General features: G+C 37.4%; 1 protein-coding gene across 2 annotated transcripts in view; it reads right to left on the reverse strand.

Annotated features, from left to right (window-relative positions):
- The window catches only part of GABRA2 (gamma-aminobutyric acid type A receptor subunit alpha2), a 138485-nt gene extending 128686 nt beyond the window's left edge, over positions 1 to 9799 (reverse strand). The window contains exons 1-3 of one of the 2 annotated variants that reach the window (XM_059066309.2): positions 9305 to 9794; positions 8238 to 8315; positions 5378 to 5493 (exon numbers count right to left, since the gene is read on the reverse strand). In XM_059066309.2, coding sequence (XP_058922292.1) covers positions 5378 to 5493; positions 8238 to 8308 — 187 coding nt within the window. In that variant the 5' untranslated portion in view covers positions 8309 to 8315; positions 9305 to 9794. Of the gene's footprint in view, positions 1 to 5377; positions 5494 to 8237; positions 8316 to 9304 lie in introns of both variants that reach the window. The other variant, XM_067036042.1, reaches the window with a different exon arrangement.
- Positions 9800 to 25311: the final 15512 nt, after the last annotated feature.

Below are 25311 nucleotides of genomic sequence, written 5' to 3' on the forward strand. Positions count from 1 at the left end.
TGGCATGTTTTCAAGGATACTACCTTCTATGATGATGTTCTCCTTGAAGAACTCTCCTCTGCTATTCCTAACGATCCTAATACCTATCAATGCATGCCACATTATGCTTTCTTATTTACTTAAACCATACCATATCATTGTGAGACAGACAGGGAAAGTAGAACCTCCCCTCCAATTTCACAGGTAAGTAAATGACATCACAGATGGGATAAATGAATCGCCCCAAATCCCCCAAATCACACAGTTAGTTCAAGGCAGAATCACAGCTAACATAAGCCAAGAGTTGGAATAATTGTAGTGATTGTTTCCATTCACCAAGAAGTCAGCCTAATACGCCGGTGCTAACAGTGAAAGGCCACTACAGTAATTAAATGATAATTGCTCTGATAATTTTAAGGTTAGGTAAGTTCTATAGTCGATTCTTTTCATGGGAGCATACTAAATAACATAAAATAAAATAAATGAATAAAATCGAATTCATTCAAGAAATATTTCATTCCATGCTTACTATGTGCCAGGCACTGTTCTAGATGCTTGAGAACCAGGCAACAAAACAGACAAAAATCCCTAACCTCAATTAGCCTGCGTTCTAGCAAAAAAGACAAAAGTAAGCAATTGACCTAATGATTTAAAAATTATCTTGTATATTAAAAAATAGTAAGTGCTAAGTAAAAACAGAAAAAAAGTGGTAAGAAGGAGGAGTATTGCTAAAGGATGAACACCTAGTATTTATCAGATTGGTCAGAGTAGGCCTCATTGAGAAGGTGACCTCAATGGGTATCCAGGGGAGAGGGAACAGTCGGGGAAAAGCTCCAAGGAGTGTATGTGTATACTGGTGTTTTCATGGAACAGAAAAGAAGCCAATGTGACTGCAGCAGTCTTAGCAAGAAGGAGAGTTGTGTGAGGTGAGGCCAAAGAAGAATAGGAAAACAGATTATGCAGGACTTTGGAGACCATCGAAAGAAATCTATGTTTTATTCTGATTGAAGTAGAAACCACTGTAGGATTTTGAGCAGTTGAGTAGTGTGATCAGGCCCTCAGTTTAAAGAGGACCCATAGTTCTGTACACCTTAAATGTTTACAGTGCTATATGTCAACTATACCTTAATAAAACTGGAAGAAAAAAAAGAAAACCCATAATTAATTATTAAATACCTTAAAATTTTATCATTCGATCTATTGTACTATCCTTATCATGTATAGAAGTCCCAATTTATCCTCCTCCTCTCAGAATAAAATGCTAATATTCCCATTTTCCCTAAGAAGATATCAAGGCTCAGAATGTCTAAGTAACTTGTCTGGGATAAGATCTAGTAAGTTGAAGAGCCAGGTGAAAAGAATAATTTTTCTAACACTTAATACAAAACTGATTGCTCTTTCCTATGTACTCATTTACACTAACGTTACAAAGGAAAAATAATAATAATTGAGATTAATTATTCAGATTATCCATCAATAGAGATGTTCAGTTTGATATATTCAATTGAATCAAACCCATTTTTCCCCTTATTATTAATTTCTGGGACATAATGATACAAATAATTTCCCTGAACTTTCTATTTGAAATGACATATGAACATTCAGGCTGAGAATTTTGGACAGAGAAGAAACCGTAATAATAACTGAAATTTACAACAGTGTATTTACAAAGGTTTTCAAAGTCTTCTAGTTATTGTTATGTATTAACTCTCTACCATATGCCAGTCACTGTGGTAAATCCTTTGCATATATCATTGTATTTAATATTCATCAAAAACCCTAAGAATAGTAATAGTAATCCCATTTTACAGATGACAGATGTAGCTCCAGAGAGGTAAAATACTGAAAGGTCACAAGACTGCTCAGTACCCCATCTAGAATTTTACCTAAATCATCACAGTTTAAAGTTAGGTTCTCTTCACTCAGCCACACCACCTTCCTGCAGCAGGATGCACAAAGTATCACCTCAACATTCCCAACTAAAAGGTCAGCCCGATGTGAGTAGCTCCATTTTCCAGATGATTAACTAGTCATAGAAAAGTTAATCAAGTAATCAAAATATTTTTTATGGTCACCATATGCAAATCAATATTTAGTTAGTGAGAGTACAGAGGATTTATGATACAGTACCTTGCTTCAGTAAGTTTAAGATCTTGTTAAGGTAACAAGAGACACATAAAAAGGTAATAAATAATCCAAGATAGCACATAATATGTATACCAAGTGAGATACAAAGCCAACAACAGCTAAAGAAATTCAACAGAGGGAAAATTGAATCTGGGTGCTTCAATTAAGTTAAGAAAGGTTTCATTACTGAAAAGGACCCACACTGAGCTGGTCTTCACAGGAAAAGTTTAGATCAGCAGAGAGAATGAGGAAGAATAATTCCAGTGAGAGGGGAATATTTTCCCCTCAAATGCTAAGGGAGCAAATGTGAATGGATTATCAAGAGAAAATGAATAGATGTGTTTGAAGTACAGGATAGATTGGTGGCAAAGTAAAAATTAAGCCAGAGAAGTAAATTGTAAAAACCTTGATTGTCATGTTCAGATCCTATGGGAGGAGGGAAGGAATTGATTGTGTTTAACTGCTAGTATACTGTGTGTACACTGCAGTTTATGTAATCATCTCAACAACACTATAAAGTAGAAATACATCATGGCCATTTTATTTATTTATTTATTTTAATTTGGGGGGGGTATAGTTGATCTACAATGTTGTGTTAGTTTCAGGTGTACAGCAAAGTGAATCTGTTATACATATACGTATATCCACTCTTTTAAATTCTTTTCCCATATAGACCATTAGAGAGTACTGAGTAGAGTTCCCTGTGCTATACAGTAGGTCTTTGTTAGTTATCTATTTTATATATGGTAGTGTGTATATGTCAATCCCAATCTTCCAATTTATCCCCCCTTTACTCCCTGGTAACCGTAAGTTTATTTTCTACATCTGTAACTCTATTTCTGTTTTGTAGATAAGTTCATTTGTACCCTCTTACATGGGAAAGGAAATAGTCACCCAAGTCCAGGAAGCACAAGAGTCCTATACAGGATAAACCCAAGGAGAAACATGCTGAGACACATATTCACTGAACTAACAAAAATTAAATACAAAGAAAAAATATTAAAAGCATCAAGGGAAAAGCAACAAATAACACACAAGGGAATCCCCATCATGACCATTTTAAATGAAAGGAAACAGAGATTACCTGGCCAAGGCACAGCTTTGGGTGTGTAGATGGAGCAGAAATTCTAATCTAGATTCATCTGCATGCAAGGCCTATATTCCTTCCACTACCCCCTCATCACCATCTACAGAAAGCAATGGGGAGCTAACAAAGGTATTTGATCAAGACAAGAGAGTAATATATGAAAAGTATTGACTAAAAGAAGACTAATCTGACTGTGAACTATTAGCACATGTCCACTATCAGAGAAGGATTGGGGAAGGAAGACACTAGGCAAGAAGAGCCACTTTGTCTATTGCATTAACCTACAGAATGAGTGACAAGGATCTATATTTGAATGCTGATGACTGAAGTAAAAAGAATGGAAGAGATATTTAGAAAGAAATATGAAGAGATAAATGGCAATATCCATGTCCTTCAACAGGTAGTTTTTACTTCCCAACTATACACCCACAGTGTAAACATTTCTCCTAAAATCTCATAGACAAAATCTAAGATCTAGCTTAAATATCTTAAATTTTTTTGACACCACATGATTTATTAAAAAATAATAAAATCTAAGCCTTGGGAAAATATCTGCCTTAGTGCAATCTACCTCTCAAATCACAATCATGAATTATGACAGCCTCATGCTAGGCATACTTCTGTTGTATGAGTTTGACATTAGCTCCTTGCTATATATGCTAACATGGACAGTAATGCCTTCTATTCATGGTCATTAGAAATGTTAACTACTTCGAAAATATTCTTTTCCTTTAGTTTTTCCTTATTTTAACTTTTCTTTTAGCTTATTTTATATTGGAGTAAAGAACTTATTTACAAAATGGAAACAGACTCATAAACTTGAGAGTTTTTTCTTTTAGTAGACTAAGTGTATATTAAACAATTGAATTATCTCTGAGAGATACAATGTATCATATTTCTGAGCATTATTCTTCCCCATCACTTCTCTCTTGAATTGCAAGGTACCACTCAGGATTCAAGTCCAAAACCACTATCAATTAAATGGCATATTATTTAAAAACAAGTTGGGTCTTTTCCAACCTTTTCTGACTCCTGGGCAATGCAAACCATACAATTGTCAAATATGCATAGAATTAACAACCACCTACATTTTTCAAAGACAGTATTGACATAAATAAACATCCAGGCATTTAGTCATTACACATCTTTTCAAGCAATTTAATATTGCAAAGTTGCCAACCTGGTAATAATCAGGCTAACTATATAAACCTTCAGTCAGTAGCAAGCATTCAAATAATTCGTCTTCACTTTGAATTAGTTATTAAACTGAACATCCTAATAAGTATAACATACATTTGATAAATGTATGCATGCAGATATATATATATATATATATATATATATATATATATATCTCATGTTAGAATTAATGAGTAACAATATTTTGACTCAGAATCCTTTTAGGAATTACACACCTACCCTAGTTATACCTAATCTCCTTAGTATCACCCATCTATGCTAAAGGATAATTAAAATTTAACACATCAGCCAAGCCTAGTTTCCTTTACCTTTATGGATAAAAATAGATTTGTTTTTCTGAGTTGAAAATGAATGTTTAAATTTGAAATCAAACTGTGCCACAGGCCAATAAATTAGGCCTACAGCTAAAATATATCCAAAATGTCTTTGAAAGTTTCAAGAATGCCAAACCGGTGCTGTATTTTAGAAACGTCGCATGCACGTGTAAAGAAATAGCATCACAGAATCCTGTGATGATTGCTAAAATTTATCTGGTTGCTAAAATTCAACCCAGATACTCTTTTATATTTTTATGTTTCTCGTTTCTACATATCTGTACTAGTGTGAAAATAGGCATCTGCAAAATTCAATGAAGGAAATGAAAGATACTATACAAGCATATCTGCCCAATAATATCACGCTTTCACATAGTCTAAGTTTGAAAAACTTAGCCATTATAAATAAACTAATTTAAAAACTATTCATGCACAAAGTCTGAGCTCTATATGACTTCAGGTAGTCTATAAAAGGTATGTTAAATACATTCTGTCTGTATAAAAGGAATCAGAGATAATGTTTATTTCATATACCTTATTTTCTATTACCTATGTTTTTTTAATATGTGACAATACATTCATGTATAAAATATATTAAAATATAAATATTACCCTTAACTTTTAAAGGCATTATTTTGTGAGCATTTAAGAAAAGGAAAACTATTTTTACCTCCCAGTCCTGGTCTAAGCCGATTATCGTAACCATCCAGAAGTCTGTCTAGAATTCTTGTAAAGATGGTAATGTTATTTTTAGCCTCATCTTCTTGGATGTTAGCCAGCACCAACCTAAACAGATAATTTTACAAGCTGATATATATACATACGTGTGTTTTGCAAGTGCCAACATGCTCTTCCTCCTTGATTTGAATTCTAAGGCTCCCTAAGCTATTAGTGTTACCCGTTTTCCTCCTTTTTTTTTTCCACTTCTTTAAATGCCAGTATGTCTATGGGGAAGGTAAATATGCTGTTGGAAATAGATAATAAATATTAGCTTATCAGAAAGTTTGATGCCAAAATTATTTCAGATTTCTACCACTTCGCATTTTGTGTGACCTATTCAATTTTTCTAAAATCCACTCCCTAGAATATATTATGATAGTAGATTATCACATGCAGATACTATTAGTAATGTTGTTCTGCATTTGGAAAGGTACAAAAACCAAAGGGACTACTGAAAGAATTCTTCAGTGATTTGAATATTAATTGGAAAATAAATTGCCTCCTTGGAGGCACAGAATTTTTCCATCTTTCTCAGAAATATCTTTTCTTTTTATGTCTTTTTCTCTTTTAAGCCAAGATGATTTTCTAACTTTGGGTATACCTCCACCCAATGGCCAAGTGCAATACAGACATCAGGGAAACTCCGCTGGCCGTGTTCCAGACTCCACTGAAGTCAGGAGGTGGAGGTGGGCTCTGAAAGCATCAGCAGCACACACGCAGCTGCAGAGAGCCTTGGAGGAGTACCCCTCCTGACTGGTCTCTGAGGAGAGCAATAGAGGTCATCCAAAGATTAAAATGCCCAGCTACTTTGTGTGTGTGTGTGTGTGTGTGTGTGTGTGTGTGTGTGTGAGAGAGAGAGAGAGAGAGAGAGAGAGAGAGAGAGAGAAATTTGCAGAAAGAATAAGTGGTCTTAAAATATCAGCAGAAGAGGGTTAGAAACAGTGATTTTCTCCATTATTTCTCCATCAGAAAGCCAGACACCTGGTTTTGTGACATCCAGCAATTTGGTGCAGAAGCAACTGGATGTATAAAACAGAATGTCCCTTTTCACTGCCATTTTTTTCCCCAGAATGATTCAGAGATTTAAATTACTGGTCCAGAAAAAGAATCATTTATATAATAGAATAAAATACTGGCATGAGCGCTACTGGTCAAATATAGAACAGAAAACTAGTAGAAGAAAATATGGTTAAGTACTGAGGATTTTCAATGATTATTAATGGACCACAGTTTGTTCACTCCTCTAAAATCAACGATTATATGTAATTGCATTCTGATCAAGGTGTATTGTGTGAAATATCATTGACAGAATTCATTTGCATTTAAATGATTACACAGCTAGTAGCTAAATATAGTCAATACATCGAAAAATTGGTAACCAACTTCAAGCAAATATCCTCGGGAGAAAAGAAAATATTAAAATATTGATATAAAGATAAACATTTTTTAAATTATGTAAGCAAATTAGTTCATACCTCAAGCCTCAAAAGTTTTTATGTTGCCTTAAACTAACTTTAAAACCAATCACTAAGATGGTCATGAAGTTCCACTTAGAGATTTTCACTGGAAAGCATTTTTTGTTTTTTTTTTAAACATCTTTATTGGAGTATAATTGTTTTACAATAGTGTGTTAGTTTTTCCTTTACAACAAACTGAATCAGTTATACATATACATATGTTCCCATATCTCTTCCCTCTTGCATCACCCTCTCTCCCACCCTCCCTATCCCACCCCTCTAGGGGGAAAGCGTTTTTTAATCACATGTTACATTTTCTTTCTAAACTCAATATTAAGATATTAAATGAGGAGCTATTTTCCAATTAAAAATAAGACTTCATAAAGAGATTTCTTCTCAATTCTAGAAAGTATTTTCAAACTTTGACAATCACTGAGACAGGAAAATGAAAATTTTAAAGGGAAATAAAGGTATCATAAAATCATAAACACTAATTTTTTTAAGGAATAGTTACATGGGCATTATTATGAATCATATTTTAAGTTCTCTGGCATTTTGAAAACCATACCCTAAATTTAGGAAATTAATAAAAGCTGCCCATTTATGATAAAAAAAAAATCAGAAAAGACTACAATTAAGATGATGCTATTGAAAACAACAGAAATTAAATTTGGTATTTGTAGAAGGCAGGCAAAACAGAATTTGTTACTTTTTCAAAGAAGTACTTTTTATGACAGTACCATTTTAGAAGTAAAAATTTCTAAATCAATAATATGAAAAGTTGATTAATAAATCAAGCTTTTGTTTTATTTTTTTTGTGATTGTGAAGTTGTATAGTACCTCCACCTAGAGGTTTCAGATCCACATATCATTTAGGTTTTCTATGTTGACGGAAAGGGCCAAGACCATTTAAGAATAAAAGGAAAGACAGAAAGAAAAAGAAAAAAAAAAGAAAAAAATTAACACTCAAATCATTTTAGTTTGTTTTTCTGTTTGGCTTAAAGGAAAACTGATGGTTTCTTTCCTGAACTTTGGTGTTATTATAATCGCACATAACAACCACTTCAATTTCTTGCAAAAATATGCCATCCAAAGGGCACTCTTTTCTTCCGTGATTTATTTTTTTAGAAAATGTTTGTATTCACTTTTGTATTTTATCACTAAAAAGAAGCAGTGAACTTTTAATAGTCTCTGTCACTTAATAGCTCTGTTTCTTGGTACAATATTTTTTCATTAGAAATGATTCTTCAAAATACTTCAGCTTCTGAAAAGCCACCTCTGCATTGATAACATTCAAGAAACACACCTTTACCCTGAATTTAAAATGGCAAATACGGTAAATAATTGTCTCACCTGGCTGGGTCCCACACCAAGAAAACAAGAAGCAGCAACTGCATGTTGCAGATGTTCAGTTTCATCTTCATCACCACTCTTTGTAAAGTCATGGAAGAAAAACAAAATACACTTAAAATTACATTCAGTCCCACCATCCAAATAGCCCCAAAGAATGTCATTTCAACTGGGAATTGGAGTTAAAGATATAGAGATTATTCCCAGTGGAGTGTGTGTAGGGTGTGATGACTGGAGGAAGGTTTTTTCTTTTCTTTTTTTTTTTTTCCTTTCTGTTTTTTCTCTTAACAGAATGATGACCAAATAATCAGACTTTGCTCTGCCAGGAACTTCCCTCAGCCACATCGTCAGCAAACACTGTTTTGTGGACACACACACGTATTAAGAACACACGGGACCCTGCACTGACATTTGAGCTAGAGAAAAGAATGGGTTGGAGGGGAGAGTGAAAAAGGGGAGGAGAAACGGGTATTTCGTGCCACATCCCCTCAACCAAGACCGCCTCCGCGACCACAGCGGGAAAAGCAAGGGGCAGCCAGCCCACTTTTTTCGATTATTCTTCGTTCATTACAGTGATCTGCAGTCCTCACGTCTTCACTACTTCACTCCTTTTAAAATAAAATAAAATCACCTCCCTCCCTGCCCATCCACAGTTGCCCAAGACCACGTCTTGGAGGCAGCCGGGTTCGGATTAACTGCTGCGAAACAACGCGTTTGACAGCTGTTCCGGAGCCGAGGACCGCAATCCGAGCAGGGGCGTTGAGGCTCCGTGATCCAGCGGAGGCAGGCAGGCAGCGGCGATCGCAGTGTGCAAAGTTAAAAGACTATAGAAGAGCCAGGCTAACGTGCTGCCGGGCGGGCGTCTCGGATCTTATTGTAGTTGCAAATAGGCTTCTGGTGAAGAGTATCGAAATTATTTTTTAAACATGCTGGGGAGGAGGGGACGACCCGAGCCGCTTCGGTTTCCAGGGACCATCGGAGAGTGAATGGGGGCAGATGAGCCATGCACGGGAGGCAAAGGTAAATGGGGAAGCAAGGGTCCCTATTGGGACCAACGTGCGCGACCTTACCTGAAACGGCAAGCAGAATTGGGTGTTTTCCTCCCTTTGCCCTGATCTTAAGGAGATAGGAAACTTGAGAGAGAGACAGACAGACAGACAGACTGCAGCAGCCCGGCGAGCAGGGAGCGACGGGCTGGTAGCAGCCGAAGGAGAGCGCGAGGAGTGGCGGCGGCGCGAGGAGTAGAACGAGGCGAAGGCGTCCGTAGTGGCGGTGATGGGCGGAGGAGGAGGAAGAGGAGGAGGGGGAAGCGTTGGCAGGAGCTGGCTGGGTGGGGGGAGACGCGAGCAGAGGCGCGGTGCGCGCAGGCAGCGGCGGGCACGAGCCCCACGCCTGGAAGGGGAGGAGCCAGGCCCGAAAGGAGGGTTAACGAGGTTCTCGGCAACGCAGGGACACCCCCTTACCCCCGCCCAAATACCGGGTAACCGCCCACTGCCCGCCGCCCGCCGGGCACCTGCCCAGGCACAGCCCCAAGCGGCGGCGAGCGCCCGGGGGACCCCCGAGCGCCTCTCCCCTCGCCCACGCCGCGCCGGAGGAGCGGAGCCCGCTCGCCGCCCGGGACTGCGCCCCGCGACCGCCCTCAGGGACTCCCTGGAGGCCCCGAGGTTCCAGGGGGCTGCTGGTGGGTGCTGGTGCGGCGTCGGGGACGCAGTGTGTTTGCGCGGCCCTAGATCCCCAGGACCTCGCCCTGCCGCCCGCCCCCCAACGTGCCCTGGCTCCGGAGCGACGTGGCTGCCGAGGAGAGGTACAGCTCCCGCTGGAAGGCGAGGGCACTCATCACGCCTGTACTTGTTGGTCATCAGCGCATCCACGCAGGACCAAGTTCGAGGCATGTTGCGTGGAATCAGACAGCAGGAAGTTTCTTTGATTTCCCGAGCCCTTTTGATGTACCACTCATTTCCTTCACACTCCTGCAATCAGGACCAACTTCCCTTCAAAGCTCTGAGGGCTGGAGACTTCCCTGGAGCTGGTCAGTCAAGTCATCTGCAGATTATTGGGAAACCCGCTCACTCTCAGCAATTCTTTTCCCCAATATCTTTTCACAAACGTCCTCCCTACCTGGTGATCAAACTCAATCAACCGCTCCAAAAAAGTTTACGTACTCCCCACCTTACCCACCTCCACCCCCAGCAAAAAGGGACCTGCTGTGCTTCTACTACCTCTGCAAATTCTTTCCGCAGCGGGGCGGGGTGGGGGGGTAGGTAACATGTTTTGAGGTTTCCCCCCTTTAGGGGTTTTGGCTGGTGTAGAGACCTGTTGTAATTTCAGTCCCAACGTACACTTTCAGCCTTGTGTTTAATTTGTCTCATTTCTCTTTTACTTTATCTGAGGCGATAAAATCCAGACGTGCAACTTGAACAACAACAAAAAGAGAGACATTTTCCTCTTGGTACTGCAGGTAAGACAGAACGTTATGCACATCCTTCTAAAGCAAAGCAGAGCGGGTGTTTGTTTCTTCAAGAAGTTGTAATAAATGGTAGACATTTTAAACGAAAAAAAATGATAAGTATGCTGATATGTTTCTGTCCTTTTGCATTCAGAGTCAATATATGCCAAACACTTCAATTTTGTTAGATATGAACCTAAAATTCAGATGTTTTTCCTAGATGGTACAGTTTTCATAACAACAGGCACTTCTAATCGCCGGTAAATTTTAGCTTTGCTTTGAAGATTATGTGGGGAGAATAAAACCTTTACATTGCAAATTTTTCAAGCTGTTCTTTTTAACCTATTAATCACTGGTTTCTAAATGAGCATTTAATAAGCTACAACCTAAACAAACATTTGCTCTACTTAGCTGCCTCTGTGAAGAATGGAACACCACCCAGCTTTCTCCTCCATCATTAATATTCCCTTCCTGACTTGCCCACTGCAGAGTCTAATTGAAATTCACAAAGGTAAAGGCATGTCATTTAAAACCTTGCAACTAGGGAATCTAAACATCTTCTTAGTGTGAACACTTCACTTCCTACTGTATTTTCCTATTTTCCATTTCTATGAGTCAATCTTTATTAATATCTCTATCACTTAGCCATTTATATTACTACTAAATTGTTTATATTTTGATAATGAAAGTTGAACAGCCCATGGTTTTTCCCAACCTTAATTGCTATGCTACAAAATTTCTCTTTCATGGATGTACAATATTTGTAAATATCTTCATAGATTATTTTCTTACTTAACCACTATAGTCTTTTCCTTGGGTGCTAATGACGAATTATGGATTGTAGCTTTAATTGTTTTATCTCAAAATTTGTATTTATTGGAATTTTTTCTAAAAAAAATAACCTCTACCATTAGCACCCTTAATAAATTTGTAATCTCACTGCCGTATGACTCATTTATGTGGAAGTTCACAAAATTCAAGCTGTTTTGGATGATTTTCACCATTTGCTTTTTAAAAAAACTATGTTAGAACAATCTATAGATTTGGATATACACTTACTTGAGAGAGACTCAGTAAAAGTTAGATTCAAAAAATTCATTATAAAACCATGATTTTTAGTTCTTCCCCACAAAATTCTCTGCAATTTTATTGAAGCCGGATAGCTGTGATTTAAACTTCAAAGTACATTAAGGGAAATGGAAATCAGAAAAGCCGATTGCAAGCAGCGGACCTCTACTTTTATTGCTATTTCTTCACTGATATTTCGCTGTGTTACTAGTCCAGTCAAATTTCTTCTAGGATTGTCCAGCTTCCACAAGTATCTGAAAAATCCACCCTGATATCCTTCTTTCCTCTCTGTGATGGAGTGCAGCGAACTGCCTGTGATTTGAGAGCCAGCCTGTGTAGGTCATGACTAAGCTCTTCCTACCCACTCCTTGTAGAGCAGGTCCTAAGGCAACCAATCCTGTAGAACTGACAACTAGTCTCCCGCCCAGGCTAAAGCAGTGCAAAACCTTCTGTTTGAACATGTTTGAGTTACTCTCCCACAAATTGGATTTGGGGGACGGGGGTCACTTCTTATATAGTTCCCATCCCTAACAACCAAGTCCCTAAGGAGATTTCCACATGAGGACCAAGAAAAAAAGAAAATGAAGAATTGGGAGATCATGATTTTGTCTGATTTTGTTTCCTGATATCTCACAATATTGTATAGTTTTAAAATTCATTTTAAATTTAAAATTCACAAAACTGTTCATGTTTTTTAGCAGATATTTTGTAGAGCTTCCTTTTTTAGGGCTCAGCTATATTGAGACTTGGCACTATTGCTCCAGGGAACTACTACTCCATAATCTATATATAGGGGACCTCATGAATCTTTAGGTTCTATAAGATGTGTATATAGGTATATATAATATATGTACATATATATTATATACATACATACATGCATACAGATATACAGATATTTATCTGTAGAAAGATAGATACCTGAACTAATAAAATAGGCATAAGGATTGTAATGAGAATAGCATTTATATAATACATTTCTACAAAATGCTTTCAGTCTCACTGCCATATAATTTGGTCTTAGTGATGTTTACATACCTTGAAGAGAAGTACCAGAATTACTTCAACAAGAATAGCATCTCACCATATTTACAAATTTTTAAATATCAGCATATATTTCATATAATAAATTTATATACACTTTACATTCTTATGAGTCATTCATTCAAATGAGAATATATATTTGTGAAAAAATAGAAACTAAAGCATAGGTTATCCTGTTTTCACAGAATTAAATATTATTCTGTACATTTCCCCAGAATACTTTATTAATTTCAAAGTGTGCTTGGAGTGCAAGTCTGTTCTCACATATTCACCACATTATCATTCAAAAAAAAAAAAAAAACTGGAGCAAATACCCATTTGGTAATTCTCAAGTGGAAACCATGGCTTGGTGAAGCTCCATTTTTCCCTGTAAGTTGAATTTAGATAGATAGTTCTAATATGTCCACGAGACTCCAAGATTTTGCAAGAAGAGACAGCTGGAAAGTGGGAGTAACTAGCCTTATAAACAAATAATTCCAAAACTACTCTGTTACATTAATGTATCTAGGTCACATTTCATTACAGCTAAATATATCACATACACTAACTTGGATACACTAATGCACATTACCTTCTTCAAACAGAATAACTCTCTGTTTATAAAATAATTTTACAAACCCTTATCCAACTTGTAAATCAAATATATCATGCATTCTAGTGCATTTCTAAGATATTAAAAGCTTAAAAACTAAAATCCTAGTGATTTCTAAGATTTTAAAAACTACTTACATCAAACACATATACAAAGTAATTTGAAAGGAAATCCTTTTGCTATCCCTTCGTGAAATTATAGACAGAATATTTTCACGTTATTCAGTTGCTTCCTAAATCAAAGAGAACATTTCAGTAATGCAAACCAAAAACTCCCTCGTTGAAAAATACACTGTGCATTTCATTGAAGGATAAGCTGCTACATGATTGGCAGCTTTTGCCTGTGAGGCATGTTCCCTAAATTATAATCATTGTAATGAAAATTATAAATGTAAACTTACAACATCTTCATTAGTATAAAAGCTTAGACCCCATTCTAAATACTTTGTATTTATTTAATTAATCTTCACAAGCAAGAGGTTATTATTATTCCTATTTCGCTGATGCAAAACTTGAGGTACAGAAAGGTTAAGCTAGCTCAGGTATTCCAGTTGGGGAGCCAGGAGTAGAGCCCAAGAAATATGGTTCCAGAGTCTCCATGTTTAATTATTATTCCTTGACAGCCCAAATTTTAGCTTCTCATGTGTAGTCTCACCATTGAAACTTTGGACAAAACATTTAACTGTTGATGTCTTGGTGTCGTCTGAGTAGTGTAAGTCTGTTAATAACAGCCATATATTCATTTAACAAGTCTTATTTAGTGTCTGCTGTGTATGTACAAGACCCCATTAGATACCACTACTAAAGATATAATTATGATTAAGGCATGGTCCCTACCCTCATGGGAGCTTACATCAAATTGAAAAGGCATAAAATAATGTATGTTGTTAATTGTAAACAAATTAACGACTGAAGCCTATACATGTACTCTAAAAACTTTGTTTCTAAAACAATACTACTTTTACTAAGGAGTAACATACAGCATAAGAAAAAGAATGCAACATAGGGAGTGTTTCCTTTAATAATTTACAAATCTAGATGTTACCATGTAACAATTAATAAATGGATTCTTATTATTAAGAACATGATTAAGTACCTTCTATGAAACAAAAAAAAACACTTAGGAAGCCCCTAGGACCAAGAAAATTTTATATCCAGAATAAAAAATAATCTATTTTATGGGGATATTTTCTGAATAATAACACCTCATCAGGAAAAATCATGCAGAAGAAACCACTAACAATAACAACAACAAAATCAGAGGACAGAGGAAGTCCAGGACCTAATTTGAGCGTATTTACATACATCTCAGGTAGGATAATATTGGTCTCAACGAAGGATTATTCCAATATCATTATTTTTAGCATCAAAGCTCTTCCATCGTGAGAGGAAGAGAGAATATATATATTGTGAAGAAATAAGTGAAATACAATCAGGCTATGAGTATTTCATGGTCAGTCAGAGAGACATGAAAGAGAAAATAGAAACCAATTATTTCTAAGAAAAAATGAATAATACCATGGCAAATTAAATATGGATACCAAATAATTTTAAATAATAACATGTAGACCATTTCTACTTTCTAGAGACCTCTTTTATTTGCCAGAGTGACCTGCTCATAGATGCCCAGTAAATAATTGCTGATTTCTTTGTAGAGTTAAGCACTTTGGAACACAAAGTGGGAGCCTTGGTTCCAGAGTTTAAAATGTCATGACCTTTGGCAGTCACAGCTGTGATATATGGTAACTCTTGAAGCTCTCACCATCTCTCACCATTCCCTGTACATCACTGGAAGTCACCTTCTTTCCTCAAAAGGTCTCTTCTCTGGTGTCCTCTATCTTACAACCATCCTCCCACCAAAATTCTGAAAACTGGATTCCCCAAACACACACGCATTTACTGTTGCTGAGAAAATACCTCCTATCTATCCACATCATCTGACACATTCTACCAATTACCAGTCCCATTGCTTGAGCTGTGTCCTCACTTGGACTACTGCAATGCCAATACATAGTAGCCAACTGGTTTCTCTACCTCCATTCTCAGTTTTTTTCAGTTTGTTTTCTACAGGACCAAGAAAAGAGTCTTCCAAAACCAATTCAATAGTGTTTGTCAATCATTTAAAATCTTTTGTTGATAAAAGTATAAGGTGCAAACTCTTTTACGCATCACATATGATCCCTGTTTATATCTCCAGCCTCAACTGTGATCTTTCCACGGACACCTTGTCATGCACATGCTGGCACGTACACACACACACACACACACACACACACGTATCCATAATTAGCATTCATTTCTCAACATCATCCTGTTCTCTACACTCTCTACAAAGGAAAGTGTTTCCATTTCTGTTTCTCCCAACAGCCAGTAATTTCATGTCTCTATGATTTTGGTTATCATTGCCTCTTCAACCGGAATGCCATCTTCACATTGTCTACCTGGTGAGCACGTCACACCTTAGCACTATAAACTGTTTCTTACCCATCCAGATACAATTGTTCATATTGTCCTTTTGTGCTCCTACTGAACTCACCGCAGGCATTTAACATGAAACCTGGAATATCCCATTTATCTTATTTATTAACTTTTCTATCTCACACCTGTAAGCCTCATCTTAATCATCTTTACCTTCCTGGTGCCTAGCATAAAACCAGGCATATATAATCATTCAGGAAATTCTTGAGGAATTAATGAAAGAATGAATCAGTGAATGAATGAACAACCTGATGAATAAATGAAAGAACACATGAGCATCTGTGCCTTCATACGTATATGAGAGATAATACTTTCTTCAGAGGAAATGAGATGCAAGAGAGTAGTGGTTAAGTGCTCAGACTCTGGTGCTAAGCCTTTAGGTTCAAACCCTACTTCTCCTGCTTAATCACTATGCAACCATGAATACATTCCTTAGCCTCACTGTGCTTTAGTTTTCTTACCTATTGAATAAGGGTAATTGTAAAACCAACTTCACAGGTCTGTGTGAGTGCTCTGAGCTGACACACGTGCACAGAATAACAGCTGGATCACAGAAACACTGCAGTGTTTGCTGTATTACTGACATGTTTGAAAGCCCTTAGTTCACTGCCTCGGCATTTAGTAGGTGAGATGAAGCTACACTCCTCACCCTTGAATTTATTGAATTTTTTAGTCTTATCTTTCCATTGTATGTTCCCGTCCACTTTTTCTCACTAACATTCAGGTTCCCACCTTCACAGAATAATCAGTCAGAGCCCTCCTCATATACCTACATTCTCTTATGTTACCTTATTTTTGTTCTTCTGAATACATGGTTTCCCTCATTCTCTCTTTTTTTTCTGCTCTTTTTTTTTCCTGTCCTCCTTTTAGTATACCATGCCCTCCTTTTTATTCCAGCTTGGCCTGCATTTCCATCTTTTGTTAGTTCCCTAATGTCCCCTTTTCCTCCCTCTTTCTTGATATTTATATATAGCATAAGTCTGCTTTTGTGCACACACTTGTCTAGCATATGGATGAAGGTGTGTTTATAAGAGTGCATACAGGCAGGGAAGTGTCTATTCCATCCAGTGGGAATGTGAGTGTCTCTGATACAAATGTATGGGCAACCCTGTCTGTGTTTCTGTCTGTCAGTCTCTCTATAAACCATGCTATTAAATTATTCAAGTGTATTGTGTGATTCATTATAGGAACTGAATAGAAAAGTCAAGTGATTTTCTCTTTTGAACTGACTACTGGTTTTCCTGCAATAAAGAAATTGCCACATGTTGGATCATTTGTTTAAAAGAGGCCCATATCTGTAACATCCAGAGAGCCAAAGACACTAATCAATGGAGAAGTTTTCAGCCACCTTGCCAGTCATACCCTAGATTAAAATATGATTACAAGTTGCTATTCCTTTTTTGTGACTTCCAGGTCTCTAATATTCTCATGCTACTCAGTTGGAAGAGAAAAAAGTAAGAGACATTTTTGTATTAGGAGTTAGACATTAACAAATTATCTTTAAAGAATATTTTTTGAGGGGAGCTATTGTAAATGTGGCTATGACAGACATTAATGCTGTCTGGCAAATAGGGTCAGTTTCCAGCATAGATGTATGAATAGACAGAATGTCATTACTTTCCTTGAAATTAGAGGTGACAATGGAATTTTCTCTGACCAATGAAAGTTGAGCAAAAGGGACACAGGCCATTTCCATATGGAGGCTGGGTGAGCCTGTGTTCATTCACCCTGCTGTCTCCTCCATTATCTGGTCGTAGCCAGGGATGCTCCCAATGGTACCTCAGTGGCTCCTTGACGAGGGCAACAAAGATCAGAGCTCCTAGCTGACCTGCTATGGACATACAGAATGAAACAGAAATAAATATTTGTTGTTTTAAGCCTCTAAAATTTAGGATGGTGTTTAACTTGGCCTCTCCTGACCACTGAAGGATGAAGAGAAAAGGAAGTTTTGGTGTGTTTTCTTTTTCTTTTAATTTTTATTGGAGTATAGTTGATTTACAGTGCAGTATTAGTTTCAGGTGTACAGCAAAGTGAATCAGTTATACATATACATATATCCACTCTTGTTTTCAGATCCTTTTCCCATATAGGCCATTACAGAGTATTGAATAGAGTCCCTTGTACCATACAGCAGATTCTTATTAGTTATCTATTTTATATACAGTAGTGTATATATGTCAATTCCAATCTCCCAATCTATCCCTCCCCCACCTTATCTCCTGGTAACCATAAGTTTGTTTTTTACATCCATCTGTGACTACTTCCATTTTGTAAATAAGTTCATTTGTACCTTCTTTTTAATTCCACATATAAGCGATATCATGTGATATTTGTCTTTCTGTGTCTGACTTCCTTCACTCAGTATGACAATCTCTAGGTACATCCATGTTGCTGCAAATGACATTATTTTGTTCTTTTTTATGGCTGAGTAATATTCCATTGTATATATGTACCACATCTTCCTTATCCATTCATCTGTCGATGGACACTTAGGTTGCTTCCATGTCCCGGCTATTGTAAATACAGCTGCAATGAACATTGGGGTGCATGTATCTTTTCAAATCATGGTTTTCTCCAGATGTATGCCCAGGAGTGGGATTGCTGGGTCATATGGTAGTTCTGTTCATAGTTTTTTAAGGAACATCCATCCTGTTCTCCATAGTGGCTGTACCGATTTACATTCCTATCAACAGTGTGAGGGTTTGTTGTGTTTTCTTTTTAATATGAAATATTGAATGATGGAGTGGCATACAAAATACTTTCTGGCAGGGAGACTTTCTTAAACATCCTGAAATCACAGCATATAAATAGCTGCTTACTGATGTCTGAAACAATGGATTTCTTTAACTTTGTGTAACGCTTGCTCTTTATTTCCATCTCTTAACGGTTCTTCTCTTTCTTTCTCCACCTAAACACCCAGAGGGATTGACACAAAGTCTAAGGTGGTTCCTGACAAACAGCTTCTCTGAACCTCTGCTTCGTCCTGCCCCACAACAGCACAGACACTGGATGTGGTACATCCAGACACTGGATGTGGTGCTGATGAGGACAGAGCATGGTATTCAGTGAATTCCAGCAGGAGCTCTGATAACCAAAACATCTGTCAGGTTCCAGAAATGGGATGGAAAAATGACAAAAAGAGAAGGGATAAGAAAAAGAGGATGACTGGGACAACAACTGTTAGATGTTAAAGTGAATGAGATATGGATAGGAAAACTGGTTCTGATGAGGAATTCATGTTAGGAATATGTCTCTGTGTCTCTACTACATAAAGAAAAAACAAAAGAAATTGATGCTGACCTAAATATAGTGAGAAAATTTTAAAGCCATTTGCAGAGATTTCCAACAAGGTAGAAAAGGCAAGTTAGTCACGAACTTTAATTCTATTGTTGTCATTATACAATTCACAGGAGCAAACATTTCTAGATTCAAATTTACTTTAACTAGTCAATCAACTTCATTCAAGTACAAACCATTGCAAAAAGGTAACATGAGAAGAAAAATATACTTGTCTTGAAAAAGCTCTTGAAAGACCCAGAAACTATGATTTATCTCTTTTTTTATCACTCACTGTGTTTCTCATATTGTAGATGCTCTGTAAGTGTTAATAGAAGCATGTAAGGGTGTGTCAAGGAATTCATATATGTTGTTCACTGTAGCTCATCTGTTCTCCCCTGATCCATTTTGACCCTCACCAGCCTGGTCTCCATGCAGTAGTCTGAGTTGTCTGTCCAAAATACAGATCTGTTCATGTCACTGCCTAACTTAAATTCCTTCACATATTTCCTATTTCTCATTAGGTCAAGACCAAAATCCTTATCATGGCCAAAGTTAGTCCCAGATGCCTTGACTCCTGCCTGGCCTTGAACCATTGTTTCCTTTGCTTCATCAACCACAGCCTTCTTCAGTTCTTGGAATGTACCAGGCTTCCTACTGCTATCTCTCTTCCTGCCATAGGTCACTGTAGTACCTACCTCCTCTGTTGGAAAGTTCTTACCCCTTCCACTCACCTGATTTGCACCAATTCATATTCATACATAAAAAAATAGGAAGCTCTTCCTCAAGAAGCCTTCTCTGACATATCCTCCCCACTTGTCTCTGTTAGGTTCCTTTGTTACATATGCTCTCTCTTAGAGAACTTGCCTCAGTTTTTTTATTGATATATGATTGTGTGTCACTATTTGGTTAAAATCTATTAACCAGTCATGCTGTATATTCCATGAGCTCAGGAGCCATGCTTATTTTTACTTAACATTGTACCCCCTGCAATTAGTACACTGCCTGACAGAGATAGTTGTTGAAACAAATAAAGGGATAAACAAATGTGTAACAACACAGGATTACATGTATGAATGTTGCTTTCAAAACTAGCATCTCATATCCTTATATATAAATCTGCAGTTCAGTAACTTGGATTGTTGCCACATTCATAAAGAGTCCATGGAGAACTAATAGCTGAACATCAGGTCACAGCCTCTCTTCATTTATGAAAAATGAGAAGGGACACAGTGTTGGGACTGAGAGGGGAAGTGGGGTGGCTAGGAGAATTAATTCAACCAAGGCAGGCCAGAAAGAGGAGGCGATAAGAAAGATAATGGTGTGTTGGTTCACAATGAGGAAAGCTGTTTCTGCTCATCCAGTAGCATTCGGTAATGGTGGAAGCCAGTGGATTCCTTACATCAAAGAAGAAGACATCAAAGAATGTGGAATACCTAGGTTCCAGTCTTCATGAATTCATCATCTCAATTTATCTGACCTTAGTATATTCTGCCTGGAATGGGATGATTTATCCTTATTTAGTTTGAATGCAGGACTAATTAGCAGCCCCATATGAACTATCTGGATGTGGGATCTATAAGTATTCTAAAAGGATTTTTGCCATATAGGAGTTGTAGTGGATGGAATATAAGATACCTTTTATTTCTTATATATTCATATATCTTGAAAACTCTCCATATCTACTAACAGAATAATTTCTCTAGGAATTTTATTAGAAATGGGAATTTTCTTTTTGTATCAGTTATTCCTAACTCTTACGCTCTTAAGTCAAATGAACTGTTTATCTGTCCCATAGCCCTATAAATCCAAGTGTATGCTCAGAGAAGTGTATTTTACATAATATAAATATAAAATGAAATTAAAATTTGCACATATATATATATATAGCACAATCTGAACTAATGAATTAAGACTCAGGGGTCAGTAAATTAATCAGCTGTTGCACAAATCTGCCCTGCCACCTGTTTTCATATATAAAAGTTTACTGGGTCATAGCCATGCCCATTTGTTTAGGTATTGTCTAAGAGCTGCTTTTGTGCTACAATGGTAGATGGAGTAGTTCAACAGAGTCTATGTGGTCTGCAAAACTTAAAACATTTCTATCTGATCCTTTAAGACAAAAGGTTTTCCAACCTCTGAACTAAGTCAGAGTTGCACATATGATCTGAGCAGCAATTTAGAAAAATTGGGCCACATAACAGGATGGTTCTTACATCCCTTCCTTAAATAATTTCTATTTGGGAGGCACTTTTCTAGCTCCTATGGGAATATGTTCAATTAGTATGAAAAAAATGCCTTGGTGAATCAAATAGTTATTTTTTTTCTGAAAGAATTGAAAGATATTTTAATATACAATTTATAGAATGTAAAGCACTATCCTAGGTCCTATTTAAGATTAAAACCAGAAAAAGGTGGGACTTCCCTGGTGGCACAGTGGTTAAGAATCTGCCTGCCAATGCAGGGGACAAGGGTTCAAGCCCTGGTCCGGGAAGATCCCACATGCTGCGGAGCAACTAAGCCCATGCACCACAACTACTGAGACTGCGTGCCACAACTCCTGAAGCCCGCACGCCTAGACCCTGTGCTCTGAAACAAGAGAAGCCACGGCAATGAGAAGCCTGCTCACCACAACGAAGAGTAGCCCCCTCTCACTGCAACTAGAGAAAGTCTATGTGCAGCAACGAAGACCCAATGCGGCCAAAAATAAATAAATAATTTTTTAAAAATAGATTCTTAAAAACAAAACAGAAAAGAACAATGTGAACATCTTCAAGAAACAGTTTGATAAAAGAATGTGAGATATGCACCAAAAATAAGAGGTCCTGTGTGCATCTTCCATTTTGGTGAGTGTTCTTCCCCTGTGCTCCCATACCATCCTCTGCTTGCTCACACTATATTGCAAAAATATGTTCACCTTTATCCACAAGTGGAATGTGAACTCCTTGAGGATAGGAGCTAATGATGTATTTCTGTACCGCCTTCTGGGTAGCGCAGTAATGAGTTCTCAATAAAAACTTGTTGAAAGAAATGATAAAATGAAATATGGATAGATGGCTACGTCAAATAAACATTGTTATTCTGCATGATTATACCAGTGATTGGTCATAAGATACTGAAGCAGGTTGAGCTGGAGAGGTGAAAATGTGTTTTGTGGAAATAAACACCTTATTACTGATGATTCTATGAACACTCATGTCGATGTTACCTGTTCTTGTTATTTAGCAGAGGAATTTCCCAGTGCATCAGCACAGTTTATGTTGCAGGATTGTCCTAAACATTTCTACTATTTAACTCACAAAATGTACTGAACTAAACAACCACACGTAACAACCACAACTTACATCCATTGAAGTTTTATCAAAATACCTGAAAGCAGAGATAAAATGAAATTGAACTTAATTAAGAAGAGATTGGATTCTTTATTCAGGTATCATTGCCTGCCAATGATCAAGCAATTGTCTACAAAATCAAATTCTAACATATTGGTCTCTCTACAGATGATTGTGAACTCTTGGGCATTGACTTTTGTACTATTACTTGGTAGAAATTATGGGTATCTGAACAAAACATGGAGGTGGCTCTGGGAAGAGAGAGAGATCTCATTTATATGTACAGTAGGGACATTGATTTACTGCGTGAAAATATCAGTGCAATGACTTAACTATTCTTAACACTAGTTCAGAATGAACAAAACTTTGGAGGAAAATAAAGCAAAACGGTGCCATTTTGTTCCTGTAATATTTTTTGTTGGTTATAACTGCTCCCAAGGATGGATCCCACTCTAAGCTCTGAAAATATCTAGAACAAAATAATGTAGAGTCTCCTGGAACCAGTTTAATTACAAGACCTCTAGTCAGTCTTGTTGGGGTTCCATTCTGTCTGTCTTTATAGTTGTAGTAACAGAGTCCTTTGGTTGAGATTAAGTTCCAACCAATTCTTGTTTTTGGTAAGTGGCATGGCACTTAATTCTTCCACACCTGACTCCTGCTCTGATTCCATCTTTAATATCCCCTCTCTTTAAATAATCAGTTACTTTTTCATTTCTCCTAATCTTCCTGGGACCTCAATCACAGTTGTGAACTCTGTGTCCCTCTAGCTCTGTCTCATTTCCTTGTTTATTCTCTTCCTTTACATTTTCTTAGGGTTCTATCTAACAGTGAAAAAGGACCTGGCCCCTTAAACAGCATGATCCTGGAGAAGGCTGACAAAGTTTAATGGATAAAGAAGTGTTCTGACTTAGAGAATCATAGACTCAAGGGTTCACAAGGGAACTTAAATGCCCTCTATCCTCCCATCCCCTTCTACCTAGGACCACGACTGATCTATAAAGCTGAATAACTTCAAGATCCCATTGATTTTATTTATTAAGTCATCTAGGAAATCAGGGAAGAATCCTCTCATTACCACCACCCCAGAAGCTGGTTTGTTCATTATATTTTCTGGTTGTAATTAACTTTAAATGTTTCAGTATCAGTGGTATGACCTACGTGTTGGACAAGTTAAATTAACTAACATTCTAGAAGAAGTTAATTAGCCTAAGAAATGTCTCAATATGAATCAACCCCTTTGGGTTGATTGATTTGCATAAGCCTTATGAAAAATAACTTTTGTTGGTGATAGCAATGGGATATGAGATATGTGAAAAGTTAAGAGGAGTTTAAGAGGATCTAATGTCCTTGCATGAACAAGATACAAGAAGCTCAGCAGCAACCAGTGCCCATGGTGCAGCAGGCCATGTCTAAATCCTTTGACCTGGAGACACCTCGCCACTAGATCCACTTACAAATACTGCAGATCCTGCCATCGGAACTTCTTGTGTCCCCTTCAGAATGAATGTTTTTCATAGATGATGCTGGACTGTGAACCTGTGGGCAAAAGAATAAACCTCTCTGAATTGAACTAAAAGGAGTTCTATGACTGTGCCTGCTTATTAATGAATACCTTTTATTTGGGGCAGATTTTGGCTTAAGAATTACTTTCATTGTAACTTAATACCTGATAGAGAGGTTGCAGGGTAGGGGCTGCCTCTAACCAGGGGTGGTTACTGATGTTTGCCAAAAGAACCTGACTTTACTAAAGGACCAAATTGGTTTTGGCACACTTGGGTGATTTGAAACTGTTCACAGGAACTGTAGAGTTTGAAAATGATAAAACAAGGAGTGAGCAGCTGATATTAAAATAAAATGTTGCAAGGGCTTTATACTTGGCATAGGGTTAAAGGTAGCAATAGTGACACAGTTTGGCTGGAATGGGTACAGAAAGCTTATTCACATCTGAGCCTAGACTCTTGAACTTGGGCAAGGCCTCCCTGGGAAAAGAAACTTATACTATAGGTAGGAGAGCTTGGGGCAGCAAAAATGCCTTATTTCTAGAACGCTTATTGATAGTGGAAAGCAACCCTTGAACATGGTTGTTGGTATATAAATCAGAGCCAGAGATATTTTAGGTCTTAGCTTCCTTCCCCAAAGAAAGCACCTCATGGCACATGCTAGCATGGGTACGACTGGAATGGAAAGATTACCGATTTATAGCCATGGTCAGAGCTCAAGAGAAAGATGAAAGTTTAGCACATCTAAAACTAGCCAAAAAAGTCATTAGATTCTATTAGATTCTCTACTAGGGGGAGGGCATGATTAATGAGTTAATAACCAGCGTTGGGAAGGCTAGAACATTGCAAGAACAGGAAACCAAGAACAGCCTTATACCATCTGGCCTTGGAAAGGTCTATACAGCCCCTACTCACAGATTGACATTTATATCAGAGCCTATTTGGAGAAAATTAACGTCCAGTCCCCTCTCTCCCCTCATTCCCCATCTTCTCTTTCTCAAAAAGTAGCAGATTAAAAAAAGAAATGCTTCTGCTTCTTTCTTTTTGGCTGAAACCCTGCCCGCAACCACTGGGTGCCAGGCAAGGGGAGCTACCATGACAGACTTTATTTTCCTTAGTCAATTACTTTTCATAAGAGTTCTATCACATTTAATATGGTAGAAGTAAAGAGTTTATAAAGTCTTTTTTCAAGTTAAAGAAGTAGTCTATAGTCACATTTATAGAATTTGGGGAAAAATAATTTTTCACTCATTTATAAATCATCCAAATTAAAAATAAAATGTAAATGGAAACCTAGTCCTTGTAGTATATGGGCTCTGCATAAGCCAAGGAACCTGGCTGTA

This window comes from Kogia breviceps, chromosome 6 (assembly GCF_026419965.1).
Source record: "Kogia breviceps isolate mKogBre1 chromosome 6, mKogBre1 haplotype 1, whole genome shotgun sequence".
Taxonomy (NCBI): Eukaryota; Metazoa; Chordata; class Mammalia; order Artiodactyla; family Physeteridae; genus Kogia; species Kogia breviceps.